This window comes from Cebus imitator, unplaced genomic scaffold (genome assembly GCF_001604975.1).
Source record: "Cebus imitator isolate Cc_AM_T3 unplaced genomic scaffold, Cebus_imitator-1.0 Scaffold38, whole genome shotgun sequence".
NCBI lineage: Eukaryota > Metazoa > Chordata > Mammalia > Primates > Cebidae > Cebus > Cebus imitator.
The window spans coordinates 8,734,574-8,747,083 of NW_016107353.1; the positions used below are offsets into that span (position 1 = coordinate 8,734,574).

At 36.8% G+C, this 12,510-nt stretch overlaps 1 protein-coding gene across 1 annotated transcript in view; it reads left to right on the forward strand.

Moving 5' to 3' along the window:
- The window catches only part of RCOR3 (REST corepressor 3), a 63,071-nt gene that overhangs the window by 5,311 nt on the left and 45,250 nt on the right, over window positions 1-12,510 (forward strand). The window contains exons 3-5 of the mRNA XM_037737445.1: window positions 5,573-5,650; window positions 8,542-8,594; window positions 10,840-11,001. Coding sequence (XP_037593373.1) covers window positions 5,573-5,650; window positions 8,542-8,594; window positions 10,840-11,001 — 293 coding nt within the window. The remainder of the gene's footprint in view (window positions 1-5,572; window positions 5,651-8,541; window positions 8,595-10,839; window positions 11,002-12,510) is intronic.

The following is a 12,510-nucleotide window of genomic DNA, read 5'->3' on the forward strand; positions in this document are numbered from 1 at the left end:
TCCGCCTCCTGGGTTCAGACAATTCTCCTGCCTCAGCCTCCTGAGTAGCTGGGATTACAGGCACGCACCACCATGCCCAGCTAATTTTTTGTATTTTTAGTAGAAACGGGGTTTCACCATGTTAACCAGGATGGTCTCGATCCCTGGACCTCGTGATCCACCCGCCTCGGCCTCCCAAAGTGCTGGGATTACAGGCTTGAGCCACCGTGCCCGGCCCAAAGTCCTATTTTTAATGTCTTAAAGGAAATCTAAAAAGTAATAGATTTTTATTGATGTGGAAATCCTAGTTTATCAAATTATATTTTCATTTCCTAGTTGTTGGTTTTCTCCAGTAGTCTTATAAATATAAGACTCCAGTTAAAAGGTATAAATAATTTCAAAGGGATTAACCTTTAAATGTTTTATCTAAAATTTAAAACAACTGATTTTTCTTTTTTTTTTTTTTTTTCAATGGAATTTCCCTCTTGTTGCCCAGGCTGGAGTGCAATGACTCGATCTTAGCTTACCACAAGCGATTCTCCTGCCTCAGCCTGCCATGTGACTGGGATTACAGGCATGTGCCACCACGCCCAGCTAATTTTTTAATTATTAGTAGAGATGGGGGTTCTCCATGTTGGTCAGGTTGATCTCGAACTCTTGACCTCAGGTGATCACCTGCCTCCCAAACTGCTGGGATTACAGGTATGAGCCATGGCACCTGGCCACAATGGATTTTTCAACAATTTTATTTTCAGAACTGACATGCTACTATTAGTCTTATAAAATTATGGTAGCTTGCTGTCTAGGTTTTGGTTTGTTTTTTAATCTATTCAGAAGCTAAGGTACTTCTAAGGCATGGTTTTCTTGGTGAGTCAGATTTGAGTATCAGTATTGTTAATAAATATCAGATAGTTTTGAGGTATAATCTTAAATATTGTTACAGAAAAAAACAAAATCAATATGGGGTTAGCGTCTTAACGTTATAATTCATTCTGACTTTTACAGTGAAAAAGGTAAAACTTTATTGGACATAAAGCATCCTAAGAGGTATATAAATTATTTTTAATAGCACATGTTACTTTCTCCTATTTTATAGGAGAGGAATCAGTCTGAATTGTCAGAAAAACAAAGGTCATTATAGCTATTCAATTTCATTTTCAAGGGGTTGGTTAGAGAGGACATCAGCCATTTTTGAGGTATACCCCCTTGAGATTTTATTCATTTGCTTTTTAGTTGATAAGGTGAGAAGAAGCCTTTTTAGGATAAAGAAGGAAGGAACTTAAGAAAGAACTGTCTTCAATAAGCATATATTAGTAATAATAATTGTCTTATGTAATGCTTACCATATGCCAGGTACTTAATTAATTAATTTTTTTTTTTTTTAATTAATGAAATTTTTGAGCAACTCTGTCAGGTAGTTACTCTCATCATCCATATTTTTACAGATAAGGAAAACTGAGGTTTGGATAGATTAAATAGATTTACCCAAGGTAACACAGCTACCAAGTAGCAGGGCTGGTATTCAGACTCTGGGAGTTAGGCTCTATAGTTCACACTGTTAACCATTTGCACTAAAATATCCCTCATTTCTTGTGTCAGTCATCTCTTGGACCTAGCTGACACATATGTAATTGAAAATAGTGGAATCCATTTCAGAGTTAGGGAAGGAACATTGTGAAATGCCTAATTAGGCATTCTCTGTTATCAGACCGATTACTGTATGTCTGCCACCCCTCTGTCCTCTACCCGATCACCCGTGTTAGAAGAGCTGTTCCCGCAGCTTGGATGCCAGTTTCTGTCAGATCAGATCCTCAACTACAATGCTAACAATTTTTTTTTGAAACTTATTTATTTATTTATTTATTTTTATTTTATTTATTTATTTTTTTTTCTTTGGGACAGAGTTTCGCTCTTGTTACCCAGGCTGGAGTGCAATGGCACGATCTCGGCTCACCGCGACCTCCACTTCCTGGGTTCAGGCAATTCTCCTGCCTCAGCCTCCTGAGTAGCTGGGATTACAGGCATGCGCCACCATGCCCAGCTAATTTTTTGTATTTTTAGTAGAGACGGGGTTTCACCGTGTTGACCAGGATGGTCTCGATTTCTTGACCTTGTGATCCACCCGCCTCGGCCTCCCAAAGTGCTGGGATTACAGGCTTGAGCCACCGTGCCCGGCCTGAAACTTATTTATTTATTAAGACAGGGTCTTGCTCTGTTACCTAGGCTGGAGTACAGTGGTGTGGTCACAGCTTGCTGCAGCCTTGAACTTTTGGGCTCAAGCAATCCTTCCACATTACCTTCATGAGTAGCTGGGACTACAGGTGCACACCACCACATCCAGCTAATTTTTGTATTTTTAATAGAGACAAGGTCTTACTATGTTGCCCAGGCTAGTCTCGAACTACTGGGCTCAAGCCATCCACCTTCCTTGGCTCCCGAAAGTGCTGGGATTATAGATATGAGCCACTGCACCCAGCCTGTGTCTGTTACTTTTTTATGGAGGAAGAAAAAAAAGTTTAATATCTATTTAAGAAGGGACATTTAATGAAGTCATTTTAATTCAGACTTTCTGTAAGGCAAAAAATGAGATACAGGGCAATTATGTTTAAATATTTAGCATGATATGCCATTAAGACTTGAGACTTAATGGAAAACTTTCTTTGTTGCATTTCCTGTTCTGTTAAGTAGGATTTAAGTGATCTTACTGTCGCGATTGCATCATGCAAAATAAATCAGTTCCATGTTAAAGGATTGAAGTTTAGGATAGTCACTTTGTATAACAAAGTCAATTTTATGAATTGAGTAAAGGCTTCTGACCAACTTAAATAGGATTTTTGTTTTATTACCATTGAGTGGTTGCCTATTTTGTGTTTATGTTTTTATTTTATAGGGTTAAAACTTAAATATGTATCTTAATATTAAAGTTTTAAAATGATATCTCAAAGTTTATTTTCATTGAACATAAATTTTACATAATGAACCTTAACTTGTATATTTTCCTAAATTCTCAGCTCATGCTTTTGTGTCCTCTTTTATTAAAGATATGACACAATACTTGATTTTGCAGTACCTTAAATGAAATTATAAAAAAAAAATATGACAAGATACAGAAGGCTTTCTAATACTTTGGTAGTGTTTCTTCTTTCATTTCTCTTAAATTTCCTTGTAACATACATAGATTTTAAAAATAAATTTAGTTTTCTGTTTTACTAGCAATGTATGATTCTTTAAAATTTATTGATAGTAGTAATGTATGATGCTTCTCTAAAAATAAAAATATTGAATGATACTAAATTATTGCCTGGTAGATAACTTCTCTAGATGGAGGTTATAATAGTAGTTCTCTTACCCCTAGAAATGAGTGTTCTTTTATTCCAAGTATCTTATAACTTTATAAAAGATTACAGTTTAACCTCAGAATTATTTTAATATTTTGTGTGAGTAATTTTGGAATTTTGGCTCTTAGTGGTAGGTATTACTACTACATAGAAGTCATTTATGATGTATTCCAAGAAAAGTCGTCTTAAAACATGTGGCAGCAATGCTTCATTTGTTGATAGTTTTAATGAATTAGATACAACTAAGAATTAGATAGACCAGAAAAATGTCACTGAATTATTAAAATAAAAGAATCTACAGGCATGTAACTTGGCTCTGACATGGCTGTCTCAGGCCTTCATTCATGCTGTTGATTCTTAATTTATATGAAGTTTTGTTTGTTTGTTTTTTTTAAAGACGGGGTTTCACCATGTTGGTCAGGCTGGTCTTGAACTCCCAACCTCAGGTGACCCGCCCGCCTTGGCCTCCGAAGTGCTTGGATTACAGGTGTGAGCCACCACACCCGGCCAATTTATATGAAGGTTTTTTTTTTTTTTTTTTTTTTTGAGACGGAGTTTCACTCTTGTTACCCAGGCTGGAGTGCAATGGCGCGATCTCGGCTCACCGCAACCTCCGCCTCCTGGGTTCAGGCAATTCTCCTGCCTCAGCCTCCTGAGTAGCTGGGATTACAGGCACGCGCCACCATGCCCAGCTAATTTTTTGTATTTTTAGTAGAGACGGGGTTTCACCATGTTGACCAGGATGGTCTCGATCTCTTGACCTCGTGAGCCACCCGCCTCGGCCTCCCAAAGTGCTGGGATTACAGGCTTGAGCCACTGTGCCCGGCTTTATATGAAGTTTTAATAGGACTTGATTTTTCTGACTTTCTAGATTATAAAATATTAGAAATAAATTAGTGGCTGGGTGTGGTGGCATGCAGCTCTGATCTCAACTACTTGGGAGGCTGAGACAGGAGGATCGCTTGAGGCCAGGAGTTTGAAACCAGCCTGGGCAACATAGTAAGACTTCACATTTTTAAAAAGAAAGAAAGAAATTAGAAAATATTATGTTTCTAGATTAGAGGTAAGCTTTCGGATTGTATTAACAAGAAATTGCATTAACTTTTTTATCTTGACTTTCTGTTTTTAGATGGAGTCTGACTGTCACCCAGGCTGAAGTGCAGCTGCATGATCTTAGCTCACTGCAAACTCCACCTCTTGGATTCACGTGATTCTCCTGCCTCAGCCCCCCCGAGTAGCTGGGATGTGCCGCCAGGCCTGGCTAATTTTTGTATTTTTAATAGAGACAAGGTTTCACCATGTTGGCTAGGCTGGTCTTGAACTCCTGACCTCATGTGATCTGCCTGCCTCGGCCTTCCAAAGTGCTAGGATTACAGGCTTGAGCCACTGCACCTAGGCTTTTTTATGTTTTTATCTTGACTTCTAATATAGAGTATATAGTTTATAAATATAAAATGTAATAAAGGAACTTAAGTTTAAAAGTGAATAGCTGGCAGACTCTTAGCAACAAATACAATTAAGTAAAAAGCAGGCAGAAGGCTGGGTGAGGTGGGTCATGCCTGTAATCCCAGCACTTTGGGAAGCCAAGGTGGGCAGATCACAAGGTCAGGAGTTCAAGATCAGCCTTGCCAATATGGTGAAACCCCGTCTCTACGAAGAATACAAAAATTAGCCGAATGTGGTGGCAGGCATCTGTAGTCCCAGATACTCTGGAGGCTGAGGAAGGAGAATCGCTTGAACGCGGGAGGTGGAAGTTGTGGTGAGCTGAGATTGCGCCACTTCATTCTAGCCTGAGCGACAAGAGTGAGACTCCATCTCCAAAAAAAAAAAAAGCAGACATAAGTGTTTGAAAATTACAGCTATTTTGGCCCATTTAGATATGGGGCAAAACAGAACCCGAGGCATTCTCTCTGGCTTAAAAGTCTTGAATTTTTAATAATGATCCCTAAGTAATGTATGGAAGGTTAAATCAGATTTATTACCCTCGGTCAAGTAGAGCTATGTAATGTACTGAAGAAAATCTTTTTTAGTTTAAAAGGGGTAAACCGGCATTTGCAAAATTTCCTTAATTTTTGTAAACAAGACACTTACTATATGTAATGTAAATCTGTTTTCCTTCTCTTTGTTTTCCTATATTTTCTTTCTTTGTCCTCCTTTGCATGTACTGTACTAAAATAGAAATAAAGCTTAGTTTATACTTACTTTCAATATAAATAAAATCCATCATATTCAAAGTAATTAATTTTTTTCCCCAGGTGCTACAAAGTACACAGATAAAGACAATGGAGGGATGCTTGTATGGTCTCCATATCACAGTATCCCAGATGCCAAATGTAAGTTTTCTGAAATTGAATGTTACTGTCAGCAGGGGTTTATCAGTCAATTCAACATGTGACTTATATTTGCTTTTGGGCTTTTTGGATTCTCATAAGAAAACAGTTTTGTCTTTGTTTTATTTATTTATTTATTTATTTTTTAAATGGAGGTTGTTATATTAGAATGTTTTTCCTTTTGAAAGATAGTGGGTTGATCATTCCAATTTGTGTCAGGCCCATGAAGAATGAAAAGACCTAGGATCTGATGGCATTGCTGCTTAAATCCTCAAGCAGGGGAGGGAGTTACTATGTAGACATCTGCACAGGCTTTTCCTCAGTATATGGAGCTGTAAAGACATGCCTTCAAACTTCAAAGAGCCCACTATCATTACCATTTTAAAGAGGAAAGGGGAAAGAACTGACTTCAGCAGCCATCAGGTCATCTTTGTGCTCTCCATTTCTGGACGGAGACCTTCTGGATCATTGACCATGCACTTCTTGAATCATGGTGTGGCTTTAGACTTCAATGTGATGTAGCGGACCTGATCCTTTGCGGCACATCAGATATAGGATACGTGCAGGTAACAACACTAAGATCCCCGCCCCTCCATTCAGTTATCATTGAATTTATTAAATAACAACCACAACAACAATGATGACACTGAACAGTTAATTCTAGCAGCTATAAGATAAGCTTGTCTTTCTAGAATATTTATTAACATCTTAAAGATGTCTGTGATTTATTTCGTCCCATGAAAATTAATGATATCCTGTCGTGTGTATTAAGTCAAATCATGCTTATTGATGCAGTAAGAGAGCTAAAAATTGAAAACTGAGTATGTTTCTGCATATTTAATAAATCTTTCTATTTAAGAGCTATAGAACATCAGTAAAAGGTCTAGCTGGTAGTCTAGAAATTGTGTGCCCCTGAAGCATTCCTAACAGAAAACATGAAATTACTCATATGGCCTGGGACTGTTTAATGAGGACCTGAAAGAGACTATTGGTTTTCCAGGTTCAATCCTCATTACAAACAAACGTTTTCATTTACAAACTGAGTATCAGGGTATTATTGAGTTTTGCTGATTTAATTCTGTTTAGTGCAATGGTTCATTTCTTAGCAAAGTGGAAAACAAAATTTAGCCAGCGTGTCCTGGTAGTGTAGTGTTCATGTGGAATGTCTATATGAAGGTCTAGGGTGATAGTTTTCAACCCTTGCTGTGCTTTGGAGTCACTTGGGGAGTTTTTAATTTTTATTTTGTAAGTACTTACGTCTAGTGTCTTTCTCAGACCAATTAAGTCATAGACTTCAAGGGTGGAGTCTAACTTTTTAAAAGCTCTCACACTGATTGTAATGAATAGCCAGGGTTGGGAACCACAGGTCAGTTGATACTGTTGATATTGTTCAGCATATATTTAGACCTGTCATGTATTTAAGTGCTTTGGGATCTAAACAAAACATAAGATTTGGATTTTCTACACAAAAAGCTTACCCTTTGGGGGGAGCTTTGATAGCATACATTTAAAAATTTTATTCTAATTGCTAATTCAATTGGCTATTATTATAATAGCATATTCATGTATTAGACTGTACTGACCAATAATTGCAGCAAATACTTACACAATTCTTTAAATGTACCAAGTGCTGTTCTTTTTTATTAACTTATTTAATCGTTGGAGGGAGATACTGTTTTTAACAGCAATTTAGAGTGAGGAAACTGAGGTCCAAAAGGTCAAAAGTTACTTGGTCAAAGTCAAAAAGCTAGCAATAAGCTGATAATTAAACCCAGGGAGTCTAGCTGTTCCAGGATCAGGATTCTTAACCACTCCTTCTCAAAAATATTTACAAAAAATTAATTTATACACGCACACATATAAAAATTAATTAGAATCAAGGAAGAGTGATTATATGGAGTTCGCATAAAACTGAGTTCTGGTGAATGTGGCAGACTTCTCAGCGGTGAGGCATTGAAATTATAGCCAGTTTATCATCATTGAAACTGCTTATCTAAATAACTCTGTGGCTTAAATACATGTGGAAGATAAATGAAAACACGCTTTGTATAACAAGCAGAAAGAACTGAAGAAAATTTAGGAGTACTGAAGCATACTTAAATGTGTCATTATTATGTATAGCTGGCGAAACTATGGATGAACTATTTTTTTTTTTTTTTTTTTTTTTGAGACAGAGTCTTGCGCTGTCTCCCAGGCTGGAGTGCAGTGGCGCAAACTCGGCTCACTGCATCCTCTGCCTCTTAGGCTCAAGGGATTATCCTGCTTCGGTGTCCTGAGTAGCTAGGATTATAGACACCTGCCACCGTGCCCAGCTAATTTTTGTATTTTTTAGTAGAGACAGGGTTTCGCCATGTTGGCCAGGCTGGTCTTGAACTCCTGACCTCATGATTTGCCCACCTTGGCCTCCCAAAGTTCTGGGATTACAGGCGTGAGCCACCACACATGGCCAGATAAACCGTCGTTTATACATCTTTAAAAAATGGAATGGGAAAGGCTTTGGAACAACTGTGAATATGTGAAAGGGTCTTAAAACAGCTAAGTCTCTTCAAATAAAGACTGGAACAGAAAAGTTACCTTAATATTTTATACAATAATTAGATCTATTGGCTACCCACAGATTGGTCTTTTTCTCCATGCAAAAATATAGTAATGTCTGAATTTAGTAAGTATAATGTTCAGTCATAGAGATAAGTTATACTAAGTAAAATTTTAAACCAGGTGAGCATCTAATCTTGCTATTATGTCTTTTTTTGTAACGTTTCATGGGAGGTACCTTTGGCTATTTTTTTACCCTGCAATATAAGTTATTTTATTTTGCTTGTTAAGAACAAAAGTAGACCGAGGTAAAGGAAGTAAATGAGAATAATTAATTATATAACATTATTTCATTACAGTGGATGAATACATTGCAATTGCAAAGGAGAAGCATGGCTACAATGTGGAGCAGGTATGTAGAGAAACACTTCAGTGGGAAGTCTTGTCTCAATATTTACCAAATCCAGAGTATCTCATGATCGTTTCTGTCCTAAGAGAGTGTGTAAACTTGACCAGCTATTTTTTTTTTTTTTTGAGACGGAGTTTCACTCTTGTTACCCAGGCTGGAGTGCAATGGCGTGATCTCGGCTCACCGCAACCTCTGCCTCCTGGGTTCAGGCAATTCTCCTGCCTCAGCCTCCCGAGTAGCCGGGACTACAGGCACGCGCCACCATGCCCAGCTAATTTTTTGTATTTTTAGTAGAGACGAGGTTTCACCATGTTGACCCTAGGATGGTCTCGATCTCTTGACTTCGTGATCCACCCGCCTCGGCCTCCCAAAGTGCTGGGATTACAGGCGTGAGCCACCGCACCCGGCAAGAGTTTGCTTTTATAAAAATTATTTATCTCAAGGGCTTAAATATTTCTCTGAATACATCTGTTTCTTATTCTACTTTGAGTTCTGAAAGTTTCTGGAAGCTTTTAGTATTCCTCTGGCAAATGCTTACCAAAATGAAAAGTTAAGGTTTTGGTGTATTTTGGAGTAAATGTACATAGGCATAACTTTAAAACAAATCTTTTATTTATAAAAAATTTTAATGATACAGATAATTCTCTTGACTTTTTGTTCTACAGGATCTAAAAGTTAAACTTTACATTTAATGGAATATTTAAGACTTAAATTTTGAATGAAATCACGAAAGGCTCTTTTTGTTAGATAACTTTAAAAGGATGTATCTATATATGATATATCTGTCTCTATGTAGAGAGTTAAGTCTCTTCAAATAAAAATTGTAACAAAATCAAGAAATTATCTTAATATTTTACACTATAATTAGATCTATTGGCTACCCACAGATTAATCTTTTTCTGCATACAAAATATAGTAATGTCATTGAATTTAGTAAATGTAACATATTGTCATGGAGATGAGTTATATCAAATATACTATAATGTGTTTATATAATGTATATTATGTAATATACTGCATTATATATTGTATAATATACTATATATAGAGAGACAAATACATGGTTCATTATCCCTAGTAATGAGGGAATGAAAAATATGGAATAATGAAATGAAAGAGATCTTACATCTGATTTCAAGTAAGTATTTCAACCTATCAGAATTAATAGTAAAATAGGTAGAGTTGTTTTAAGATAAGTAAGAAAGGTAAATTATCTGTAACCTGGGTTATCAAGAGCTAACTTTATGGTTCAGTTACATGGTAAAGGAATATTTTTGTGAAATTGAGATGTTTATTTTATCTGTATCTTATCTAAATGTAATTAACTTTTTTGTGGGTTTTGAAGCCTTTCTCATATTTTGTTTTTAAGCCTTGCCTTTCTGTTTAATATTTGAGAAAGTTAATCCTTTAAAATATGACTACATATATTCATTTTTCTGTGTATTTTAAAGGATGTTATCAAAGTGTAGAAATTATCAAACTCACTATTTTAAAAGTTGCTATATCTCTTCTTAGAAAATACAAGTTTCTCCCCTAAATGATGCTTAATACCCTATAATAAAGAGAAAGGCCTACTACTTAAAATAGAAGGGAAAGTTATGGAAATTTTGGAAATTGTCCATCTCAGTCTTTGTTATGACTTGGTAATCGAGTCATTGCAGTTATTTATATGCCTCCTAATAAATCTGTTTATATGTTCTGATAATAACTTAAATGTGGTAAAAAAAAATTGTTAAAGTTGCATTGGAGGTGCTTTTACTTCTTGGACCTGGTTAACTTGTGATATACTTGTAAAAGATTAAAACATAAATATCTCTCTTCTAAGCCCCAACTGAGCATTTCTAGCTTTGTGGCATAACTGATCATTTCATTCAAGCATGGATTTACTGGACATTTTCCTGTTAGCATATTTTTTTCCTACATATTGACAAATTTTAAAATGTGGGTTAAACTCTTGGTATGAACCTACAAGTCTGCTTTGTAGTCACTGTCCTCAGCTCACTGTTTTTCCTAGATTCTGCAGCAAATATGGTATGTAAGAACATTCACTGTTCTGAGGCCCTGATTTAAAAGAAATAAATAAATGAGGTCTGCTACCTGGGCGCCCCTGATTTAAAGTCCCAAACTGTGAGTCTATCTTTAGTTGAAGTCATAGGCTTAAGATTTTAATCTGATTTGTGTTTAACTTTCTTAAGTGTGATGGAACATAAATCCATTAAAACCAAAGGGGAATGATTTCTCTTCAAAGGCACTTGGCATGTTGTTCTGGCATAAACATAACATTGAGAAGTCCCTTGCTGATCTCCCTAATTTCACTCCCTTTCCGGATGAGTGGACAGTGGAAGATAAAGTCCTATTTGAACAAGCCTTTAGTTTTCATGGAAAGAGCTTTCACAGGATTCAGCAAATGGTATGGTAATTTTAATCTTATTGTGGTTCATATGTGAACAATATCTTAAGTTACTATTGAACACTTCCTAATTATTAAATAGAAAAACATTTGGCTGGGCACGGTGGCTCATGCCTGTAATCCCAGCACTTCGGGAGGTTGAGGTGGGTGGATCACGAGGTCAGGAGTTTGAGACCAGCCTCCTGACCAACATGGTGAAACCCTGTTTCTATCTTAAAAAAAGAAAGTTCTTCAATTTTGTTTTTAAAACTATTTGGAAATAGATATATTTGTATATAGTCCTATTTAGTGCAACCACTCTTACATGACAGTTATGTGCTACTGCATTATAGTAAATTAATTTTCATTTTGACTTAAATAACATGTAATAATATACATGTAATAGAGTTATTACATACGTTTATTGTTCCAGGAAAAAATAATTTCAACTTTATTTTTAAATGTTTTGCTCTTTACATGAGGATTTTTTCCAATTTATATATTTTTGGATATGAAAGCCCCTTTTTAAAAATTCCATATTATTTCAGTATTGTCCAGATGGTGCTGCTGGTTTTTTCTTTTCTTTTTTTTTTTTTAAGGATAGAAACTGCTCTGTATTTCTAGTTCCTACATTTTTAGTATTGGGTCAAAATAATATAAATCTGAGAAGTTGCTGCATTAAACTATTTTAACCTAAGTAGATGAAAATTAGATAAAGTTTGCAAACATATGTAGGTGTCTTCCATAATGAAAGAACATTTTTGGTGGGGAAGTTGCGTCCTTGTTTGTCACTGTCACATGATTATTAGTCATTTTAATAATCACAGACTTTAGGCCGGGCACAGTGGCTCAAGCCTGTAATCCCAGCACTTTGGGAGGCTGAGGTGGGTGGATCACAAGGTCAAGAGATGGAGACCATCCTGGCCAACATGGTGAAACCCTGTCTCCACTAAAAGTACAAAAATTAGCTGGGTGTGGTAGCGTGCGCCTGTAGTCCCAGCTACTCGGGAGGCTGAGGCAGGAGAATTGCTTGAACCGGGGAGGCAGAGGTTGCAGTGAGCCGAGATTGTGCCACTGTGCTCCAGCCTGGCGCCTGGCAACAGAGTGAGACTCTGTCTCAAAAAAAAAAAAAAATCAGAGACTCTATTTGATAGCCAAAGCCTGTTTGCATTATTTACCATTTTAAGACCTGGATTTAAAAGAAAATGATTCAAAAACCTTCATTGTTAAGAACTGAATAGCTTTGGCTGGGCACAGTGGCTTAGCCTGTAATCCCAGCACTTTGGGAGGCCAAGGCGGGCAGATCATGAAGTCAGGAGATAGAGACCATCCTGGCCAACATGGTGAAACCCCATCTCACTAAAAATATACAAATTAGCTGGATGTGGTGGCGTGTGCCTGTAATCCCAGTAACTCAGGAGGTTGAGGCAGGAGAATTGCTTGAACCAGGGAGTTGGAGGTTACAGTGAGCCGAGATGGCGCCACTGCATTCCAGCCTGGTGACAGAGTAAGACTTTGTCTGAAAAAAAA